This window comes from Mizuhopecten yessoensis, unplaced genomic scaffold (assembly GCF_002113885.1).
Source record: "Mizuhopecten yessoensis strain PY_sf001 unplaced genomic scaffold, ASM211388v2 scaffold8841, whole genome shotgun sequence".
Taxonomy (NCBI): Eukaryota; Metazoa; Mollusca; class Bivalvia; order Pectinida; family Pectinidae; genus Mizuhopecten; species Mizuhopecten yessoensis.
The window spans coordinates 575,977-601,538 of NW_018407749.1; the positions used below are offsets into that span (position 1 = coordinate 575,977).

General features: G+C 35.3%; 1 protein-coding gene across 3 annotated transcripts; it reads right to left on the reverse strand.

Moving 5' to 3' along the window:
* Positions 1-7,028: 7,028 nt before the first annotated feature.
* Positions 7,029-16,639, reverse strand: LOC110456773. Of its 3 annotated transcripts, XM_021507731.1 has the most exons (4): positions 16,258-16,639; positions 15,731-15,953; positions 14,088-14,237; positions 12,667-13,726 (listed from the first exon to the last, which is right to left on the reverse strand). In XM_021507731.1, the coding sequence occupies exons 2-4, from the start codon at positions 15,921-15,923 to the stop codon at positions 13,386-13,388; spliced, it is 684 nt and encodes a 227-aa protein (XP_021363406.1). In that variant the 5' UTR covers positions 15,924-15,953; positions 16,258-16,639; the 3' UTR covers positions 12,667-13,385. The 3 variants fall into 3 exon arrangements, 2 of the variants coding, with proteins under 2 accessions (XP_021363406.1, XP_021363405.1); XM_021507730.1 differs by lacking the exon at positions 16,258-16,639 and having other exon boundaries at positions 15,731-16,048; XR_002463627.1 differs by lacking the exons at positions 12,667-13,726; positions 14,088-14,237; positions 16,258-16,639 and adding an exon at positions 7,029-9,493 and having other exon boundaries at positions 15,731-16,085.
* Between the last annotated feature and the right edge of the window lie 8,923 nt (positions 16,640-25,562).

Sequence of the window (25,562 nt, forward strand, 5' to 3'; positions counted from 1 at the left end):
ATAAGCTTATCGGTTATTTCTACCTTGCATCACGAATGAAAGCGCACTGGTACTGCAGACACGTGACACACAATTCTTATTCTTATTATTTATACCATTACTTGTTCGTGTTCTTCTATTTAACTCACTCACGGGGGTTCTTAATTATCTTTTCTGGGATATGAATTACTCTGTTCCTAGCTCTCCGGCCTATGCTTGACTGGTTCCCAATTCAGCTGCTGTAGCATATTTGTGACACATCCATGGTATCTGGAGTAGTAATCCCGAACTAGCTAATCTGGCAGCCTATATATATAAAAAAATTACCCCGTAAACTATAAAAAACAACAACAACAGAGGCCTGATAAGTGTTATAAAGGCCCTTGCCTAGACTTCATGTGGACTATGGGTGGCGGTTCGGGCCAAAAGCGATATAAAGTAACGCGTTAAGAAAGTGTAACGCGTTAAAAGTCACTTCTAACGTGTTAAAACTCGCATCTAACACGTTACAGTGGTAAATTCACTGGCAAATCAGAGAAATCGTTTCAGAGTTGATGCTTTTGATATTTAAAATAAATAAAAATGTTATGACTAATTATGTTAAAAAAACCCAGACAATAACCCATTCCCACATCATATTTTTCTTCAAAGTAATGTGGAAATGGGTTATCGTCTGTTTTTTTTTATAAATAAATTTCCAGAGCCTTAAAAGTGGTATCGGAACGCAATTTAGAATTTTGATAATTGATTTTCAGGAAATGCCCTATTTTTTGGGAACTTTCAAAAAGTCATATATTTTTTTAATTTATTTTCCGATTTCCTTAAATGCCTTCGTTAGGTAAATACAAACACCTATGAACCCAATGATACTTCACTACAAAGTTTGGTTAAACTCAGTTTATTGACTGTTGAAAAAGACATTTAAACAAATGTTATTGGGACAGATGACGGACATTGCACCACGGAATAAGATCAAATATCCTATTAACCGTTATTAATGGATAAATTAGTACCAATCTGATCTTATTTTTTCCATAGAATTCTTTGTCTAGAAAGGGACGTAAGTCGGGCTGTTGTGAATTTAATCGCGGAGGATGATGCAGATCATTGTCAATTTTGAAAGACATGTCTTCTGATGTGGAAAAACATAGCTCGGATGATTCAGGCACACATTAAACATTGATTATTTCATACTTAGAAATAATTTTAAAATATAAAGTTACGTTTAATAACTAAAAATAGTTCTATACTACGTGTAAAATACTATTAATTCCTCCCCGAATCAATTCTCATCTCTACTATGTTCTTCCCTGGCCACTTTCTTTGCTATCCCACAGGGTCACGTTACAATCACACATATGCTAAACTGAAAACTGATATGGGTCACAACACACATAAACATACAGTGTGTTGTTACCCATATCAGTATAGCATATGTGTGATTGTAACGTGACCCTGTGGCTATCCCAAGAGCAGGAAACTTGAATGCATACATACACTAGGAATCAAATCGACCGACAGGGACGAATGTCATTTGGCACAGTATTTTAGATGTGCATGTGCAGTGTGTGTGCTGCAACTTGCATATGCATAATATTAGCATTGATATGAACATGAAAAGGCACGAGCAGTCAATTATTCCGAAGCAGCTATAATATCCAACTGGTAATTATGTCCCGTCAACCCGATCAAGTGTAGACACAAGAGGTGTATGGGCCTAAACGGTCCCCTGAGGGAATTGATAATGCCTGATAAAATCCAAGGCGACTATATTGCGCACAAGTGTACAGTATTCAGGACCTCGTGAGGAACATTTAAAACACCCTTTCTTGTCAATGCAGCCGTTTTTGATGAAGACATGCATTTCATGTGCAGTATACTCTACATTTATCAGGATGAATCCTCAGGATCCCATCATTTCCCACCAATGTAGGTTCTTTCTCTTCCTGCCTTTTCTATGTCATCCTCCATGTCTGTACTAGTCCGCAAAATACTAATCATGTGTTGAATAGACTTCAAGTCCAACTTATTAATAACTATAAAAAGAACAACACACTATCAATCATGTTAACGTTGAATAGAACCTTAACAATTTATGACAATGACTAGAAACATATATACAAATGACATTTGAACATTTTTAAAATACCAAAAATATACCCTTCGAACAAAACAGAAAACCACTCTGGAAACGCTGCACTTCATTAATATCACATATGAATATTTATTAAGATATGTGAAGGACAAACCGTGGATTTCATACACGTATTTAACCACTGAATACCACACAAAACTACCTAATTTATTGATAATCACCAGATTTCACACTTACATAATACACAATACATGTTGTTCAACATCCTCGTGAACCTGGCAACTTTAATACTTGCATACACTATCATTCATTATCGCAATGATACACACTTATCTGCTGTTCCTTCCTCTTTCTTATACATTATCATTCTCATTCCTTTAAGGACTCAATCCAAACAATTTTTATGTGATGATTTAATGTTCATACAGGAACTGTTAAATGAAGAAACGAGAAAGCAAACATTACTTTTTGAAGTTCCCAAAAAATAGGGATTTCCTGAAAATCAAGTATAAAAATTTCTAAATTGCGTTCCGACACCACTTTTAAGGCTCTGGATATTTTATTCATATATCAAAACTGTCATATTTTATTTAAATTAAATGAAGATTTGTTTATATTGAAAAAAAAGAACCCAGACAATAACCCATTTCCACATCACCTAGAAGAAAAATATGATGTGGAAATGGGTTATTGTCTGGTTTTTTTTCAATATAAATAGTCATAACTTTTTCATTTATTTTAAAATCAAAAGCATCAACTATGAAACGATTTCTCTGATTGGCCAGTGCATTTACCATTGTAACGCGTTAAAAGTGACTTCTAACGCGTTACTGTATATCGTTTTTGGCCCGAACCACCACCTATAGTGGACTACTCCTATAAGGTTCGTTCTAAAAAACGAAAAAGGATCCAACAGATCTTGCGACTTTGGCTGATGTGTTACTTACTAGCCCGGGTTTCCTCTGGCCCTGACACCAGATAGAGACATTTTGACAGCACACCACACATCTATCTGTCAAAATGTCCAAGTGTGGTGTCGGGGCCAGAGGAAACTCGGACTGGTGACTGCTCCGACCACGTGAGATCATAACTAATATGGATGCCAAGATAATTGCCACCTGATACATTTTTAAGTCGTAGCCATGTAGGTGGTAAGTGGCATTGATATGTGGTAAATGAATGTCAGCTGTTACAAATTGACCAATTCAAGGCACATATATTGTTACGACTGTGAGGATTTCCATTTTTTCTGGAGGCTGTAAAGATGCAAGCTATTCTTTAGGTGGGTTTCCCTGTTGAGGAACGGCAAGGAGGAAGATACAAATCACACTTTGGATTGCTGAGGGAAGAGACAGGCGTGTCGCTATACGTACCTAAAACCGTACAGCTATCTACACAATCTGGAAATTGATGGGCACAGGAGAAATGGTATTCGAAAACGATCTAAAAAAACAAAGCAAGAAGAAAACAAAAATCCATCCAATTGGAACTACAGACTTGAGGACATTTCCATCCAAAAAGCAATTAGCGAATGAGAAGTTGGAGAACGACACTCTAGCATGCGCTTTGACAATTCAACAAGCCGAGGCCAGCAATCAATTAGTTTAGGGCAGGAACCGACGAAAGAAACTGGAGATAAACACTACATGTACACATCACCAGCTCCAGCTCATAATATGTTCGCCCCGAACCTTACTTCCAATTAAGATTTAAGGAGGTGATAATGTATAGCTGGATCAGTTTACAACAACAACAAATAAATAACACATACCATAAGCAGTGCCACCATCAGGCTCCTCAGCATTCCTGTTTACCTGTCTGCTAGTATCAACAACGCTAAAGCCACAGTAGATATAGTCAATGCCAATTATTAGGTGGGTTACGGATGCGGTCAACTGGGTCAGTCATTCAGAATGAGTCAGGCATACCATCAATTTGGACAATTGCATACTTTTCTAGTAAAGACTTCAGAAAGGATTGCTAGGACCATCAAGTGTTTTGCTAATTTGAGATCGCCTTGGTGTGTGAATGTTCAAATCTATGTCCCAAATACTGTTACTTCTTCAGGGCAAAGGTAAAGATCGTGAATCAGTAGGTCCGGACAATACGGCAAAGATTGTAGAACGGCCAGTACAGTATACCAACAACAGGAACAATTTCGAAAGTTATCAAAACTTGCCGGATTACACTGGAAATTCGTATGTAGTTTTGTTTTAAGGTTGATTGCCTTCAAAGGTTTCCATCGACTTTACAGAGGAGGACAATAGATCATCAATAAGAAGTCAATGGCCAGGTCGGTATGTACATTGGGGCATGAGAAAGAGAAAGCATTTGCTTTGTTTAACACTGCATTTTCAACAGCATACATTCTGGGATATGCCGATTATACTATGTTTTTTGAACTGCAAACAGATGTTACTCAAGCGGGTATTCGGGCTATTCGATGTGAACAGTGATTTAATGAAAGAAAACACTAACCGGTTACTTAAAAACGGACTGCCACCGACATCCTGGACGGAATCACTGCTGGAAGTGATAGTTTGGACCACGATGTACAGATATGGACACTTAAGGAACAACATGAGGCTACAAGAAAGATTCTGTCTAATGTAAGAAATGTTCCAACATGACTTGTAAATGCAAAGCCAGATTTCGTTACTTTATAACTAATGCTTAAGTTTATACTTGAGGGTAAGTGTGACCATCAGTGGTGACGGTAGGAACACTTGGTGTTTCATTTGGAGTTGTGCCATACATCGCAAGGAATTCATAATGGAAGCGACAGAACACTATACATATATATGTAAATTGCAAAATTTTCACCGAGAAACCCACATTTTTTATGCTTACCGAAAATCATATATACTTGGCTGTCTTCTGTCAAAGTTTTATACATTGACATGGGTTTTGATAGCATTTTTGCATGTTTTTAATGCATTCGTTCGATGTAAATTTGTCAAAATTGCATTTTGAAGAGAATGGACGGCCACGAAAAATGCATAAATATACCAAATATAATAATTTTTGTTTTATTTCTGCTTTTGATAGTACATCACGTAATGTTTAAAAAAATTTCAACTTGGTTCTAACTCAAATTTTGTAAATATTGTAGAAAACAATTTTTTACTTAATTTTTATATTTTGGGGGAAATTTGCAGAAAAGTGGCTACCTTACAGCTAAAATATTTCAAAAAGTCAGTCGAGAACCCCTTTTTTCTTTTCATATATGGAATCTACGTTAAAAAATGCAAGAAAAGACGTCTGACATGTGTTTTTCCAAAAGGATGGACCCACCTTAACACACGCGTCGATCACTTATGTTAAACGTTGTTTCATCCAAGTATGTAACATTTCCTCCCATTGGAGCCTGCTTTGCTCGGGGGTTTACCCCAGAAAAAACTTAAGCTTCTACTTCAGTAGCTGTCATCTTCCAACATTCACGTGTCTTTATGGAATGCCAAGAGGATGTCAGTTTAACCAGGGCGCGAGCTCTGAGGGATACGTTCCCGTTAGACAAGTCAATAACTACATCTAACCACCTTAGAGATAATAGAATGAGCAAGATAATTAATCGTACTCCAATAGATATAGTGAGAACTTTTAAAAAGTTAACCACTGAGTTAGACTTTGGGTATTGCTAATATTTCCTATGTTTGGCAGACAACTACGTCTACCGATGGATGTTTTATTCGAGATGGAGTCGAGTGGAACTGCTTTAGCTGGAAAGATGACATAGTATTTTTATAGGCTTCAGGAACGTCTCAAGAAATCGAATCACCTAGCAGCATCAACGATACCCGAGGCTCAAAACGACAAAAGGCCGGGCATGACAAATGGATGAAAAGAGACATTTGAGATGTTGGTGATCGGATGTAAATGAAATCAGTGGCATCCAATGGTTGACACAAGACGGTTTGGGGGGGATAACGAATCAACATAATACGGACGTACCCGTGTTTACACGAAAGGAGGAAAATGAAGAAGGCAGAAAACGCATCTTGTACATAAACCACCCAAGTGGTAATATTCACTGGAATGTTCCGTTTTTTCGACTTGCCACATGTCATAACTCGGATAAAACGTTAGTTTTGCTGGTTATTTTTAATAGTTTCATTTCAATTTCTAGAATTATGCCTGTCTCCCTGTAAAGCCTATACAACAAGCCCCACACCGACACCGAAGTCCTAAAATCACACCTCATGCCTATGGACACTAAACGAGGTAAAATCATGTATGTTCAACATAGTTAGGTGCTCTATTTTCGAGTGATTTGTGGTTTCTGCCTTTCTTGTGTGTGTATGTTTGTGTGGTTCGAAAAAACATAGATAGCCACAGTACGGAAGCATTTCATTTTTGATGCAGAAAACCAATAAAGGTAACATTTTACTGCACCTTATGATCGTTTCGTCCATGCAGGACTCGCCAGTAAAGGTCAAAAGATGAATATTACACACGCACACAGGTTTACAATTTAGTAACCCATATTATTACACTGCATCCTACAGCTGTTTCGTTCTTTTAGGACTCATCGGTGATGTAAGGGACCAAAAGGTTGGAAATCGAAATAGGTCTAAAATACTGTTGAACTAAACGGTAGAGCAGGGTGCATAAAACGCTTAATTTACGAATTTCAAATTTTAGAAGATAAACCCGGGTCTTAAGTATTCCGACACATGTAGAAATACAGCAAAAAGGGGAGGGTGCATATAAACCCCTTATAACGTTAGACATTTTCAACCTTTTGTTAAAACAGATAAATTGTCTCCGTAGTTCTTCTCCTTTTTTCCTTCTCCTGACTTGCGACTCGTGCTAACGCTGTGGTATTTTGTTTCTATTTTGTAACTACGTGTTTTGGGAAAATTATATTTGAACACCAAAACTACTCAAACACACTGTAATGGAGGAGATTATGTTGAAAAATAAAACATACTCTCAGTTATATATACACATTTTATTTTGATAGCAATATACAATGTATTCAAAATTAAAAGCAATACATAATGTAAGCAATCATGTTTTCAAAATAACAGGTTGAATGAGAACAATATAGATAAAACTTGCTACTGCAATGCATATAATAATTGCATTTCCTATACCATATATAAGGTGATAGCAAGAGTAGTATATAATAGAATGGCAAGACAAATTAAGCGCATACGAATACAGTTAATCCTACGTTGTCACCACCTGTTTTAAAACATACCATGTGCTAAGAGATTACGTTTAAGGTTATTATTAACTGAACCTGTATTAAGAGACCACTTGTGTTAAGAACTATCCCCCCATCCGTTTTTAACTTCTCGAGAATGCTCCGTTAAGGAAGCTTGCTGGTTCGTATTAAATGAAAACACATGATGAGTCGTCTTTCTGAAGCATTTCATACCTCTTCAAAATTACATTCAGGTTAATAAACTATAATAAATTTGAAGGGTCACCGACTAAAAGTTTTCAATACGGAGACATTTTGTCGTTTGCTATAATTTCAGGATAATACATATTTTTGTTTAAAGAACACGCATTTAAGACGGACACGTACAGTATTATTCGGTAATGAAACTAATTATGGAAGGATTTTTAAATGATTACGGCCCTTGAAATTTCCAAATATTATGCCTTACCTGGGCGGTAGATGTCACTGACACGAGAAAACTTCAGACCAGATAGTCTTTTTGATACAGGTATGTATGCACTGTACAAACTGTATGGATCATTTAACACTGAAAGAAAACAACTGTATGTGTGCATAGTAACAAACTCCGGTAGCATTTACATAAGCATTATATAAGCCCTGCGGACCTCGCTTATCAAACCACAGATATAGAAGAGGTTGAGCAAAGCACTAAACAACATTTCGAACATAGATCATAAACACGTAGACTATTATAAATGCATTTATGGACTTATTAAAACGAACCCAAAATTCATTAACTCTACGTACTGTAGTGCTGAAATGTAATATCCAAATGGACGAAACCTGCTTTTAACCTGTAAACAAATTTCAACTCTTTAAATACAACTCTTTTTGTGGTGATGAGGTATTTGTTTTTCTTTTCACGGACCAATACTCCAGATAATATTTGCTGAAAACTGATATTGGGGATAATCAATCTGTTTGTAGTGTCCTTTTTTCAAGGTACCTTTTCAGAATTGTCTACAAAACAAAGTTTCCATTTTGATAACTATTGCAAAAAGCATATTCAAAATAATGCTATTTATCGCTTCTGATGTTACACATTTTTCAGTATTCAAAAAACTCGTTAAACTTTGTTTGTGATATTTTTTTTTAACGTAATCCATGCTATATAAACACTTTGAATTGTTAAAAATAACACCTTGATACAGGAGAAAACAACAGGCGTCTAATTACTTAAAAACATTCTGGAATGAAAAATTCACGCACAGAAAAAAATCATCGAATAGTCAAATTTCTTGCAAAAGAGCGTTCTGAATGTTCTTATCAGCTTTATGTCAGTTGAATTTTATGAAGCAGCTCAATTCCGTCTGACTGTAAAAAACTAATATCAAATTCAAATGTAAGCAAACGTACACTTTGACAATTCAATGTCGCTATTATGACAGATCGATTTATTTAATATGCATTTTTTCATTTGTTTATCGATATCAGGTTCATCAGATCCATATTTCTGTTGGTTAGAGTGGTTTTACATCCGTTTCACTACCGAGTAGTTTGGTTATCAGGCAGACGAATATCTAGATGTAAGTTTATGCTATTTACAACAGCATATTCGGGAATGAATATTAATACAGTATAGAAAAATGCATTAATACTGTCGGAGTCTTTTAGAGGGGTTTGTAGTACCATAGTGAGTCAAAGGGGTGTGGTTCGTGTTACTGATGGAGTTTTATATTGTAGATGACTGGCCTCGTTTTCACCTTACTCTTTGACGTGGTCCCGTACTACTGGTCGTATCCATTAGCAGGATCGTTCTGGGGAAACCCTGCAGGGCTGGTCATTGGGTATGAAGACCCTGTCTGGTTTAAGGTGGTTGAATGCACGACAACCATCCGCGGGCATGGCGGGGTTACACACGTGGTGATGACAGGAGAAGCCTCCAATTGAGTTGCAACGTAGCCCATGGTGATAGCGAAAATGAGGCTTGATGCACCTGTCAAATTTGACCAATTTCTTTGTCCGCACTGTCGCTATTACTTCTTTGCAACGATATATACAACAGCCCTCAAGGTAATACTGTCACAATTCAAAAATATTATTATTTTTCCTCATGATTTGCAACAGATGCAACTTACTCGCAGCACCGAACACGATAGCCACTTTTGTGGCCATGGAACGTGCCTGTCCATCCGGTAAGGGACGGAAGTAACGCAGGCTGTTTACACCATTTGCCAACAGAAGAATGGCTCCAACAACGTGAAGGCCCACATACGCTATATGGCTTACTGAAAATATATACAGAAATGAATCAAATAAAATCCGAGGGCTCCAAAGTAATACAGTATATACAAAACAACAAAATTACCGAAAATATCCTAACTAGAGGCATAGAGACATTTTGAGAGGTAAGAGGTAACTAGCTACAATTATTGTATGAACACGTAATTAATAGCAGATCATAAACACCCCACAGGTATGCATATCGTTAAGCAGAATGCCGAAAATTGTAAACGTTTGACGCCAAATGTGTGGAATCATTATTGTTTATCTTAACACACAAGCCTTCCTCAGAATAAGCGTCGTGATTGTTAATTGGAAACTTTATGTTGGCTTGGGTGTACTGCAACCAACATGAAAAGCTTCAGGTTTTGCTAGAATACAAATGTAGATCCGGTTGGTTCTTCCTCCGGAGAACTAGAATAGGAACACGGTGTGATGGAATCCGGAATTGTACGTTTGCCGCGAAAATGCGTGCTTTTTAAAACTACAATTACATATAATTTTCATATTTTTGATGTGTACATTCTTTCGAATAGTAGAAATATTCGTTATGTTTATATTCGTGGTTCCATAGCAACCACGAAAAGAACGAAAGATTATTAGACGTTCAGCAAGAAGAAAATATACAGAGGATGACCATCCACAATGTGAGGGGACTGGAGAACAGTCGAACACAGAAAGATCGTAAATGTTAGGGCTATCAACTCAATAATATAGACGAAAAAGGAGTGATGTTAATCAAGCATTCACGATATCAACAGGAACAGCGATGACCAGAAAACTGGTGAAAAATCACATCCCCTTTCCTAAAAATAGCATTCATTTCAATCTGTGTAAAATTATCGTAGAAAGTGCAGTGTACAAAAAACGCTATGTAGTTAAAACAAGTGTCACTATTACCGAAAATAATCAGAAATTCGGCTGACTGTAAAATATCAAACATCAAATCAAATGTAAGCAAACATACACTTTGACAATTCAATAACGCTATTATGTCAGATCGTTTTATTTAATATGCAATCTTTTTAATTTGTTTATCGATATCAATTTCATAAGATCCATATTTCTGTTTGATAAAGTGGTTTTCCGTCCGTTTCACTACCAAGTAGTTTGGCTTTGAGATGTATATTGATGGTATTTATAACAGCACATCCGAAAAGAATAAATCTTCTAACAGCATGGTCCCAATTTTTAAAACTAAGTCATCCAACAGATAGAGACGAACTCCTAAAACAAGAACTATTTGTCAACCATGTGATACTATTTAACAGAAAACCTTTGTTTTATAGTTCCTTTCAAAAAAAGTGGCTGACACACGATAGAAGATGTATGAAACTCTTCGCAAAATAAGTTTAGAAACGACCAAGAAATAGATGGGCGGTCGATTGATAAAAGAAACTACATTTCTGAGTTGGCCAGACGTAGTATGCTATTCCGGAAAAATATAAAAGAATATTGAAAGAAAGTATAAACAATATTGAGTAAGAAATAATAAGTGAACCTGTTGAGTATCCAAAATTAGATTCAGCATCAAATATTGAAGATAAATACAATAAACATATCGATTATAAAACACTAAAATTGAGTTCTATTAGCAAGAAAAAGAATGATAATACGGAACCAAAAGTACATAAGAAATGGGAGAATATATACCAAAACCAATGTCCATGGTGTCAATATTGGTAAAAACTGTTTAAACATAATAAAATCTTAAAAAAAAAGGAATTTCAATGGAAATGTATATACAGAATACGATATACAGAAACGCAAATTAAGACGTTTTGAAGTTCAAATGGAAAATGTCACTTTTGCAAAACCGAAGTTGAAGACATACAGCATTTGTTCTTTAAATGTGAATTCACTACAATTATTATAACTTATGTAGAAAAATTGATGAGGAACATTGGTCATGGATATACTAACATTGTACTTAAAACAGAGGAAACTACTATTCTAGGATATCAAGGAAATAATGAAATTTCAATACTGATAAATACAGTCATAAGTACATTGTATTATGAAATGGATAATAAGGAAGGGAAGGAATTATATAAAGCATAACAGCAAACAAACAAACTTGAACAAACAAAATAACAAATCAAAATCAACTGAAACATGACCTGTGGTTATATTGTTAATCGAAACAAAAGAAAATAGTTCCAGTTGAAACAGTATCATACTTGAATGATATTATTAACAATAGCCTTAATGATGAATTAAATATAGATTGTGTGTTTCAGTGTGGAACCCGGTCAATCATGTCGATAGCTCGGTTCTGTGATAAGATTTGATATGACCAGCTCAAGGATTGACCTCTCGGGATACTTGATCAGGCAAAAGGGAACTGTACTCGTATTTTACTTAACAGAGGAATGAAATACGACGAAAAATAGTCAAATTCATGTCCAACAAAATGTATGTTGATTGTGTCCTATACAATGTCAAACAAGATGTAGTTTATATCTTATATAATGTTAAAAATGTGTTGTTTCTATCTTAAACAATGTAAAACAACGTGAACGTAAAAAAAGAGTTATTAGATAAGATTGTGTGTACTGCTGAAATTTGTGAGATTTTCAGTTATATCAAATAATTGAAAATTAAGTAAAAATTAACTATGAACTATGTTAGATAAAGCGTTGAATTCTATGAGATTGTGGGTAATTTTCAATTGTGTAAGGTTACACGTTATGTTGGTATTATGAAAGACTGTGGGTAGTGTTGCATTATGTAGGATTGTGTGTAATGTTGCATTATGTAGGATTGTGTGTAGTGTTGCATTATGTAGGATTGTGTGTAATGTTGCATTATGTAGGATTGTGTGTAGTGTTGCATTATGTAGGATTGTGTGTAATGTTGCATTATGTAGGATTGTGTGTAGTGTTGCATTATGTAGGATTGTGTGTAATGTTGCATTATGTAGGATTGTGTGTAGTGTTGCATTATGTAGGATTGTGTGTAATGTTGCATTATGTAGGATTGTGTGTAGTGTTGCATTATGTAGGATTGTGTGTAATGTTGCATTATGTAGGATTGTGTGTAGTGTTGCATTATGTAGGATTGTGTGTAATGTTGCATTATGTAGGATTGTGTGTAGTTTTGCATTATGTAGGATTGTGTGTAGTGTTGAATTATGTAGGATTGTGTGTAGTGTTGCATAATGTAGGATTGTGTGTAATGTTGAATTATGTAGGATTGTGTGTAATGTTGAATTATGTAAGATTGTGTGTAATGTTATATAATGTATGACTGTGTGGAATATGAAATCATGTAAGATTGTTTGGAATGCTACGTTGTAGGAGATTGCGTAATCTTTTAATGTTTAATTATGTGAGTTTGTGTTGAATGTGTAATTATGTAAATTTTACAAACAAAAGGAACAAAAAATATTTCAAACAAATCATAAAAGAATATTGAACCGACGTTATGAGTAATATGTTGGTTATGCATAAGATATTCCCATTTTAGAGGATTTTTAGTACCATAGTGAGACTTAGGGGTGTGGTTGGTGTTAATGTTTCTGTTGTTAGAGTGGTTTTACGTCCGTGTCACTTACCGAGTAGTTCGATTATCTGGTAGACGAATATCCAGATTTTGATTGATTGTAATTGTAACAACAGACATGAAAAGAATATTAATATACAAAATCATAAGAATATTAATATACAAAATCATAAGAATATTGAACCGACGTTATGAGTAATACGTTGGTTAAGCATAAGATATTCCCATAAAGCACAATATGATAAACAAAGAAATACAGACGCTATATATATATATAAATGTATTATTACTGTCAGACTCTGTTAGAGTGATTTGTAGTTGCTGTTACTGACAGAGTTTTATATTGTAGATTTCTGGCCTCGTCTCCACCTTACTCTTTGACGTGGTCCCGTACTACTGGTCGTACCCATAAGCAGTATCGTTCTGGGCAAACCCTACAGGGCTGGCCATTGGGTATGAAGACCCTGCCTGGTGTGTGGTGGTTGAATGCACGACAACCGTCTGCGGGCATGGCGGGGTTACAAACGTGGTGATGACAGGCGAAGCCTCCAATTGAGTTGCAACGTAGCCCATGGTGATAGCGAAAATGACGCTTGAAGCACCTGTCCCCGCGGCAAGGTAAAATGAGTAACCAAATTGTAGTTCCTGCGACAAGGGTGTTCCATGTGGTAGCAAGTCCTTAATATTTGCAATATGAAGAGAGAACCAGACAACACCAACCAGGATACAACCGCCTACGAACAAAGATACGAACAGGATGAAATATTATTAGGGCTATTTACATTATTTCCTGGACTTAATAGCAGCCACATGAAAAATAGGGTTTACATGAAACAATTGAAATTTTAATGATACCATGTCTATATGTCGATGCTTCACGTTAACTAGGTCTTTTTTCTATGTTATATGTTGTGATATGTTACTGTTTGTGACATCAGAAAAGGGCGGGTTGCCTTGAAAATTTGACCAATTTCTTTGTCCGCACTGTCGCTATTACTTCTTTGCAACGATATATACAACAGCCCTCAAGGTAATACTGTCACAATTCAAAAATATTATTATTTTTCCTCATAATTTGCAACAGATGCAACTTACTCGCAGCACTCAACACGATAGCCACTTTTGTGGCTATGGAACGTGCCTGTCCATCCGGTAAGGGACGGAAGTAACGCAGGCTGTTTATACCATTTGCCAACAGCAGAATGGCTCCAACAACGTGAAGGCCCACATACGCTATATGGCTTACTGAAAATATATACAGAAAAGAATCAAATAAAATCCATGAAATATACTTACTGAGGTTACATTTTTCTGCGTTAAGCTTGAAAAATACAATTTCACTATCATGCCTATTAATATACATATATAAAAACATTTTAAATAGAACATTTGCTTTACAAATCCATTTTGTAACGTATTTGTCGTTGTTTATTGTTTTCTTACCACATTGGCCGATAAACCAGTTTCTCGATCAGAAGATTTATCGAGTAACCGGTTACCAAAATTTTGAACGGTTCGACACCCCTCATAAAAAGAAGTATAACGTTAAAAAACTAAAATCCGCTCACGGTGTATATTGAAGTGTATTATTTTCGATTAAATTTAGTATTTGTTTCTTTTGCAATAAATTCTCCAAAACGGCTCATGAAAAACGAATTGAAAAATTATACAGAAAAACGCAAAACACTTCAAAACGTGTAGCTAGAAAAACACCTGGGATTGTTCTATCATTCAAAGTCAGTGCCCATGTGTAAGACTGTATCAAGAAGGCTAACAGATTGATAGGGTTAATCAACAGAACTCTGGTTTGCTTTAATATAAAGCTCTACCAGTATTTAGACCCCATCTGGAGTATGCGGTTACTGTATGTAATCTTATTTTTGTGGGGGACGTTCAGCAAGTAGAAAATGTACAGAGGATGACCATACACAATGTAAGGGGGCTGGAGAACAGTCGAACACAGAAAGATCGTAAATGTTAGGGCTATCAACTCAATAATACAGACGAAAAAGGAGTGATGTTAATTGAGCATTCACGATATCAACAGGAACAGAAATGACCAGAAAACTGGTGAAAAATCACATCCCCTTTCCTAAAAATAGCATTTGTAGGAATTATATCAAGTCTTTTAACCCGGTCTTACTCACAAGTCTTCAGTAGATATCATCATTCATTTCAATCTGTGTAAAATTATTGTAGAAAGTGCAGTGTACAAAAAACGCTATGTAGTTAAAACAAGTGTCACTATTAACGAAAATAATCAGTGTAAAAACTTAAAAGACTTAAAATACCCTCAGTGATGTCATTTCTACCCCACATTTCAGAAATATGGTCTCTAATTAACAGTCTTTAAAGTAATACTGAATAAACTGAAATAAAGACCATTGTCTAAGTAAATACTCCAAACACTTCCACTCACTCTTCAAAACGTCTTGAGTAATTGACTCTGCATTATTTGTGCTTGCTCCGGTCATTGTATCCGGATACCAGATGTGAAAAAGACGTTACATTTTGCCCAAACGTTTTTCACTGTTTATGATTTTCAGGTGCATAGTAACTGTTGACGTCACATTGACGTCACACAATACCCTACCGTTATTATGCACCTGAAGATCTAATACAATGAATGCGTCTTCTTTTGTCGATAACCCCTTTTTTAGACTCTTTACTGCCATTTTTCAATTTTTAACATTTCCATTTTTATATAAAGACAATTAAGTACGAAAATTGAAACTTACATGATACACCTTCGCCTCCTTCCTCATAGCTGAAGCACTTGGATCCGATGCATATTTGGAACAGTCCTATGTAACATGATCCTTCTCCCTCTATTTCGATCAGAGCCCAGCCAGGTGTGGCTACAGCCACAACATGGATAACCAAAAGTACTAGAGAGATTACGCCAACACCAACAACTGCACAGGTCGCCATCTTGTTACAATTTCCTACTCCTTCATGTGACTGCAATTAATTTTGTCGTTACGCTCTGAGGCACAGTTTTATGGAGTGCAGATTTTAATCGCGATGCACAGTTTATTGACTACATATGTGTAAACACATTTTTTTATGACCAGAAATGCACAGACATGTAAAGGTGAAGAATTGTTTGCGCCAACAAATTAATTATTGCGATAATAATAATAATAATAATAATAATAATAACATTTATATAGCGCCTATATAATTTGTAAAATTACTCTAAAACGCTTTACAACATATGGATAATAGTAATAGTTATAATTGTGAAACAAAAACAAAGGCTTACAATCAATTTTATACATTTAAGCAAGCAATGTGCACATATACATGCCGTCTTTGAAGAGATCCTAAAATGCAATCTCCACGCAGAGTTACGGTCCTTGCATTCCCTTTAATCTCTGCCAACGTCAAAAAGTAGTCCCGAATCACATGACCAAAACATCAGGTGCTCATCAGGTGATCGTACAAAATGGCAGCATGGCAACGACCGTGAACACAACAAAGAAGTTGGAAAGTATAGACTGTTTTGCGTGTTTTGCAAAAAATATAACAGTATTTAAGTTGAGTTGGAGAAAGTTAGAAAGTGAAGGATTCAAGGCAAAATTACAATGTATATTAGATACTACTGATATCATGAGCAGGTTATACGAAGCCGGCGCTGCTGTGTGCGGGTCACCCTAATGAGTGTCCTCAGAGGTTTTTGCGCGCCCGAGAGTTCGTTATTACACCTTTTTCATTTATTTATTCTGATTCATAAATATTGTTCACTTACCTAGGTGTTTGCAAAATTTCAAGTTGGTCATAACAGTAGAAAGTACCGAAATACGTCAATAAATACTATTTTCAAGAGGGTGGATTGAGTGTCCACGGAGGAATGAGTGTCCAGGGAGGTTTTCGCGCGCCCGAGAATTCGTTAATCAATATTTTTTACTTCTGTCTTCCGATTCATAAATATTTTTCATTAACTTAACTGTGTGCAAAATATCAGGTTGACCATAACAGTAGAATGTACCGAAATACGTCGATAAATACTATTTTCACGAGGGTGGATTGAGTGTCCACGGAGGAATGAGTGTCCAGGGAGGTGTTCGCGCGCCCGGGAATTCGTTAATCGATATTTTTTACTTCTGTCTTCGGATTCATAAATATTTTCCATTTACCTAACTGTGTGCAAAATATCAGGTTGACCATAACAGTAGAATGTACCGAAATACGTCGATAAATACTATTTTCACGAGGGTGGATTGAGTGTCCACGGAGGAATGAGTGTCCAGGGAGGTGTTCGCGCGCCCGGGAATTCGTTAATCGATATTTTTTACTTCTGTCTTCGGATTCATAAATATTTTCCATTTACCTAACTTTGTGCAAAATATCAGGTTGACCATAACAGTAGAATGTACCGAAATACGTCGATAAATACTATTTTCACGAGGGTGGATTGAGTGTCCACGGAGGAATGTGTGTCCAGGGAGGTGTTCGCGCGCCCGGGAATTCGTTAATCGATATTTTTTACTTCTGTCTTCGGATTCATAAATATTTTACATTTACCTAACTGTGTGCAAAATATCAGGTCGATCATAACAGTAGAATGTACCGAAATGTAAGAAATATTCTGATAAAAATATGCGAACTATCTCACAACAGGCATTACTGAAGGGAAGTAACTCGTACGGACCTACCTGTAGAACTCTTAGCCATTCATTATATATGTTACCGGGCTTTGCGATGAGGACGCAGTTCTACATAAGAGCCCATTTTATTTTATTTTATTTCATGATTTTATTTTTAACTAATTGCCATCAATTTCAAACAATTACATTATGTTTTCAATATTTTTGTATGTATTATTTCTCTCTCTAATTTTATGTCCTATTATATATATCAAAATAGTAATTTTTTGTTTAATTAGTTTGTTGTACATAATTAATAATAATAGTTAACATTTACATAAATTTAGTCCCAGTTAATTTTATATAAAATGATAATCATTTGATCAAATTGAATTCTCAATTTGCAAACAATTGAATACGTTATACATATTACTGAACTATTTGTTAATACATTGATTAAGTTATAAGTACATATCATAATATGTAATTAATAATGAAAGATTATATTGAAATCGAAAGATTGAAAACAATAATTATCTGGAATTATCTATTTTATATAACACAGTAGTGATGCACAGAGTAGGAGATTCCAGCTTTTAGGTAACTAACGGTTTATATTTGTGTTTTGTTTTTGAATTTATACGTGTTTATTGTCACAATGATCACAAGCTACATTTTTAGCACCATTGTAGTTTTTTGCACAAATACCGCAGGGATACATATTGGGCATGATAAGGAAAAACGACAGAGAAAATAAATAAGTTAAATATTTCACTAGCTAACAAAGAAACCTTATATCAAATATATTACTTGTTAACAAAGAAACCTTATATCAAATATATAACTAGCTAACAAAAAAATCTACTTATATCGACCGATAAACGACGGAGTTACAAAGAAACCTTATATCAAATATATTTCTTGTCAACAAAGAAAAACTTATATCGACCGATAAACGACGGAGTTAAATATATCACTAGCTAACAAAGAAACCTTATATAAAATACATTACTAGCTAACAAAGAAACCTTACATAAATATTTTACTAGCTAACAATGTAACCTTGTATCAAATATATAAATGAGTTAAATATTGATATATATACACACACACACACACAATTTATAGTTAAGCACTAAAAACGCAGCGACTATTATGATCACATAAAGAATGATATATTTCAATAATCTGTTTACAACGAAGCGACTATTGATAAGAAGTAAATTCTGATTCTGATACTGATATAAGCACTAAAACCCTGAAATACAACAATAGGTTATTTTCTGTACAATCGAAACTGTAATCAAATACTTTCCGAGAGCTNCAAAAAACCCTTATATCGACCGATAAACGACGGAGTTACAAAGAAATCTTATATCAAATATATTTCTTGTTAACAAAGAAAAACTCATATCGACCGATAAACGACGGAGTTAAATATATCACTAGCTGACAAAGAAACCTTATATAAAATACATTACTAGCTAACAAAGAAACCTTACATAAAATATATTACTAGCTAACAATGCAACCTTGTATCAAATATATAAATGAGTTAAATATTGATATATATACACACACACACAATTTATAGTTAAGCACTAAAAACGCAGCGACTATTATGATCACATAAAGAATGATATATTTCAATAATCTGTTTACAACGTAGCGACTATTGATAAGAAGTAAATTCTGATTCTGATACTCATATAAGCACTAAAACCCTGAAATACAACAATAGGTTATTTTCTGTACAATCGAAACTGTAATCAAATACTTACCGAGAGCGTAACAAGACTGATAAACTGCCTTATGCAATAATTGAAAAACTGTGATTTGACAATACTATTATCAAATACTTACTTAGAGCGTAAAACGATAAATAGAGGTTACACAACGAGAGGTTGTTGAATATGGTATTTATTTCACTCGAGTTAGTTAATTTTCAAAAGTTACAAAAGACACGAGCTTTAGCGAGTGTCTTTCTGTAACTTTTGAAAATTAACTAACGAGAGTGAAATAAATACCATACTCAACAACCACGAGTCGTGTGATCTGTTTCTACCACAATCTCATGATCAGTCGGAAATAACATACACACATGTGTTTGTTGACAAGGCTGGCGTAGTGATATGACCCATATGTAAAAAGTCACTCATAAATATTCAAAAATGACTTTTTTTTTACAAATTTAATAATTGTCAAAATTAATGTTTTGGCAACAACGTTATGAAAAAATATAATGGATGAACGACTTTAAATATTGAGAGTAGCAANGTAACTTTTGAAAATTAACTAACGAGAGTGAAATAAATACCATACTCAACAACCACGAGTCGTGTGATCTGTTTCTACCACAATCTCATGATCAGTCGGAAATAACATACACACATGTGTTTGTTGACAAGGCTGGCGTAGTGATATGACCCATATGTAAAAAGTCACTCATAAATATTCAAAAATGACTTTTTTTTACAAATTTAATAATTGTCAAAATTAATGTTTTGGCAACAACGTTATGAAAAAATATAATGGATGAACAACTTTAAATATTGAGAGTAGCAATATTGCATTAATTTATATAAATTAACCACGGACTATATGCGCGTAAGCATATCGTAATAAGTCTGCCTCCCGCCAAGTGATGAAGACGAACTTATCGCTGTCAATGTCTAAGACCATAGGCCTACGTTTCTTCGTGACGGTTCTATTGTTGACGTTTATAGTGAAAGTTCAGCCATATAGTCAGACCGTCCAAATAGCGATAACGTGATGTTGGGAGAACGAAATATTTCCCGACATTGTGAAAGATCTTGTTTTGGTTTCACGACCTGGACACGCGACGGTGTAACGTCGAAACGATATCGAGCGTCTGTAGCAATTTCGCCTGAAACTATAGCGATCAAAACTTTAAGTATCATCTTCTTTTAATATTGCCTTAATAACCCCCTTTTCCGCATAACCACACAAAGTCACCAACATTTGTCGGATGTTGACAGCAGACGACGTAAACAAAACAGCAGGTGGCAAAAAGCGCGTGGAAAGTCGTCCCGGTCAAAGTTCATTTTCTCGACCAATCAAAACTCTTGAAAGTCATATATAACTCATATTTATCTAACAGTCTGCGTGTTTATACAATGATCTGAGAGTGGAATAACACAGCGTATTGTGGTAGAAACTATCTTATACAATAATCGAAAACTGTAATTTGTCTATACTATTATCAAATACTTACTTAGAGCCTAAAACGATTAACGGTCTTATACAATAATTGAAACCTGCTATTTGACTATACTATTATCAAATACTTACTGAGAGCGTAAAACGATAAACTGTCTTATACAGATTGCACGCGCATATAATTCAGTGCCTCGGAAACAGTCGTAAATTATGAATATACAAAACCTATATCAAAGTCTTGCTATAAGCGTCTTGTTACTGTATAATAAGATTGTGATCTATGTTTTTTATTCAACAGAAGTGTATAATCGCATTTCATTTTCACAAATTTTATTATATATATATTAACATATATATATATATGGATAAGATTACAAATAGGCCTATATCAATCTTCTCCATGATGGTGTTAATATGACATATTATATATATGTGTAATTATTCAGCTATGTATAGTATTATATTACAATCATACATTCATACTATTGCCAATTTGTGAAGTATTGATCAATATGTATATTTCTATATGCCTTTATGCAATGTGTATTTGGTTATAAATTGAATTTAATTGAATTGGTACTAAGTTATGGCGAGTGAACTAACGAGTGCCGGCGCAACATTTGTCCCCGCTCGATTGCACTAGATAATTATAGGTAATTATCACATCAGTCGCGCACCTGTCCATTATCAGTGACATAACCAGGTATTTGTCGGTAATCATCTAATAAGTGTCACCCCTCCCCCATATCGCAAGCACCTCAGGTAATTATCGGCTTGATGCTTAATTGCGGGGCGGGGCACTCGTCGACTTGCATAATGACTCTTGAGAAGATATTCCGAAGCATCGTCCGTTTATAAAGTTTATAGATTATCATACGGCTACTGGTTTGTATAAATATTGTGTAATACTCTAAGCAACAAAAGTTACCGACCTATCCGGATCCGCATCCATATTTATATATATACCTATCCGCATCACTAAACGGTATATATATAAATATACGCACCCGTAATTTGATACAGTATTGTATTTCTTAGTCCATGTGACATATGTAAAGTATTTATAGATGTCAATTTTTATCAACATAATCAACAATTATGTATAAGCAAAGTTACACAATCTATAATGGAATGATTCTTCATTATTGGTGTAAATCATACTTGTAACAAGTTGGACATTGGTCTTTGTGCGCCGAGGATATTAATGTTTGTATGAAAGGCTCGAATGTAAAACTCGTCGATGACTATAATGTATATATTTTGAATTACATGCGGGATTCCTTAGTATAATGTACAATTATTATCTATCTATCTATCTATCTATTCTGCAATACCCTCTTTCGAGTATTATGTGCAGCGTGCGCGTCTGTGCATGTTAAAAGGTATTGCGTGGTGACCAAGATAGAAATGATAAAGTGCGGACTGGTGCATGCATAAGGGAGAGAGAGAGAGAGGAAAGAAAGAAAAGTGTGATGAGAGAGTATTGTGTGCTCAGAAATGTCTATAAGTTTAGACCTGCTACTGCCCATACAAGTGCATATTTTATGGAACCTCTACGGATGTTGATAGCTCCTGTTGTACAAAATAGTGGATCTATTATGGACTTATGGACTCCAACTGTGCTGTATTTGGAAAGAGTTCTGATTCGGTGTTGATCATATCAACTCTGGCCACCTTTAGGAACTCTTTCCCATACAGAGCCAGAAATAATGTATTCGGGTAGGTGAACTATGATGACAGGGGAAGGGGGTGAAGGGGACGGGCGAGGCTGAAGTTAAAAACACGCTGACATAGTCTATGGCCTAACAAAGGGAGTATCACTGATTGCCTTCTTGAAGGTGTCAAGTAATGGACTGCTGAAAGCTCCTAACAGGAGGGCGTTCTATTGGACTATGGTTAGGGGGAAAAAAGAGTATTTGTAAAAGTCCTTATTGGTAGGGATTTGCCGAAAGATAGGGGGTGGGCATTTCTTGATAGTCTCGTTGGGTGGACTACATATGGTGGCATTTGGATTGCTACTGTCTGGTAGACTATTTTATAAAATAGGATTTTAGGATCTTCTGTGTGCTAGTGTTTGCTAACCCAGACTCCCTAACATGTCTATTACACTGTCCAGAGGGGAAAATTTGCCAGACACCCACCTAGCAGCTCTGCGCTGGACCATTTCTAGTTGTTTACTTTGATCTTGGGTGTATGGGTCCCAGACACAGGCAGAATATTCTAATTTAGGGCGGACTAGTGCCGTGTACGCTGCAGCCTTTATCTTTTTGTCTTTCACCTTGATGTTTCTTTTTATATATCCTAAAGTTCTGTTGGCTTGGCTACTTACATTTTGGATGTGTTTATTCCAGGTCAGGTTTGATGATATGGTGACACCAAGGTATTTTGCATGTGGAATAGTTTCAAGTACTTGTCCGTGTAGCATATGCTCTGTGGGGATTTGCGTCTTTGACTTGGATATGTGTATTACCTGGCACTTGCTCGGGTTAAATTCCATATTTCACTGTTTCTCCCATAACTGTAATCTGTCAAGGTCTTTTTGGAGTCTGTATGCATCTTGTAGATTACTTACCGCTATGTAGATGGCAGTGTCGTCTGCGAAGAGACGCACTGTTGATGTTATGTTTAGTGGCAAGTCATTAATATAAATTAAAAATAAAATTGGGCCGAGGACCGAGCCTTGGGGTACACCTGATGTTACCGGGACTTTTGATGAAGTAGCTCCCTCCAAGATAACTTGCCGTATTCTGCCTGTAAGAAAGCCTCTGATCCATTTGAGAGTTAGGTGCTGTATCCTGTATTGATGAAGTTTGAATAAATGTTTTTCGTGGTTTACCTTATTAAAAGCTTTACTAAAATCGAGTAAATTTAAATTTGTTTGCTTACCTGTCTGTAGGTTTTTGAAAAGATCCTCCATAAGCATGACTAGTTGGGTTTCACAACTACGTTTTTCTCTAAAACCGTGCTGGAGTTTAAACATAATATTATTATTAACTTATTTCAAGTTTGTACAGGATATTGAATATCTCCCACTCGGTTTTACGTGTTTTATTATATATTTATTGTCCATTTATAATCAATCCTGACAATACGGTCAAGTTATCAAAATTATTATTAACCTTATCATAAAATATGTTTTTTTAGTGCACGCCTGCTAATTATAATGACATATCATATTTACTATCCATTTTCAACTTTAAAGATATATTTAAATAGTATAATGTAATCGCATTATGCCATACATATAATGCCTATGCTCCATTTTATAAGGGTAATTGACCAGAATATTCATATCCATATAATATATATATTAATCAAGGACCTTGGCGTACTGTTTGATCACGAGTTAAAATTCAACGATCACATAGCAATGAAAGTGAAAAAAGCTAATCAAGCATTAGGCATGATTAAAAACACCTTTACTTGTTTGGACAAAGACATATTCCTTCCTCTGTATAAGAGTTTTGTCAGACCCCATCTAGAGTATGCGAGTGTTATAAGGTCACCCTTATACAAAAAGGGCATTTTAGCTATAGAGCATGTACAATGTCGCGCTTCGAAAATGGTAACTGGACTTCGCGATACACTATACGAAAACCGCCTGAAGATCCTGGGTCTACCAACACTATTTTACAGACGCGATCGAGCCGATGTGATCCAATCTATTTAAAGGGACATCACGTGAAAAGGCGTTTTTTTAATGAATGTATGTATTGTATGCACTTCCACTTATGTTACCTCGCTATCCCCATATTCATAGTCCGTTCCAAATGTCCAGTTAGACCACTTGAATTGTTCGGGAAAGCCCTGCTAAAAATAGCGCCGATAACGTCACCAAGTGGTGCGAGCGAGATGAAACGGTTTCCAAAGGGGCCCCCAGAGAGGGGCCGTCAGGCAACTACAACTTCTTACCGCACTATGAAACCAAGTTATATGATTTGTAAGTCCGTATTCAAACTTATTGAACAATAATTATTCATCATCAGAAGTTAATTGCACACTTGCAAATATTCAGAATTTAAATTTATTTAGCTTGAAACATAAATTTGTTGCCAATGAAATCAAACAAGGGATGGGGCACAAGTTTTTATAATTTATCACAGCCTTCTCCCGTCATACATTTACAATTAAATGTAAAAAATGATAATAGGCATAAACATAAAGTAGATATATTTAAATATATATTGAATTTAGTACCGGAATGTGACCTGTACAGGTGGTACGGGGCTAAACACATTCCCTCAACAATGGGACAAACCTTTCTGTAAAAAGAAATATTCACGAGACGAATATCCCTTTTCAAATGTTTACATAAAGTGCATATATGCAATGACAAACTACACGCGAATAAAAAAGGAAACGTTTGTGAATTTATTTATTACATTATACAACTCAATGTCTTTGGCCATTTTTTTTCTAGACCATGCATATAAATCTATGTATACTCTCTTTCCCACNGCTATCCGGAAGAATACATGCACCGTACTAACTGCTAGGGCAGTTATTTTCTGCTTTGAATATTTCCCACTGGCAATACTTNATGGACCTTTTTATGCTGAGACAACTTTTCTTTAATCAGTTCCTTTTGTCAGAAACAGAAGCCGTAGTCATCGGCAGCACGCGCCATTTTTACAACGTAATCAAATATTTTTTCCCATGTTTTCAATACGTAATCCGATTCTATCTGAAGTCGAAAATTTAATATTTCTATAGAAAAGGTTGTTACATGATCATACATTTTAAGTCAACATCATATGAAAACATGAACTGTTGAAAAATTACGATATTAAATTTTTTTTAT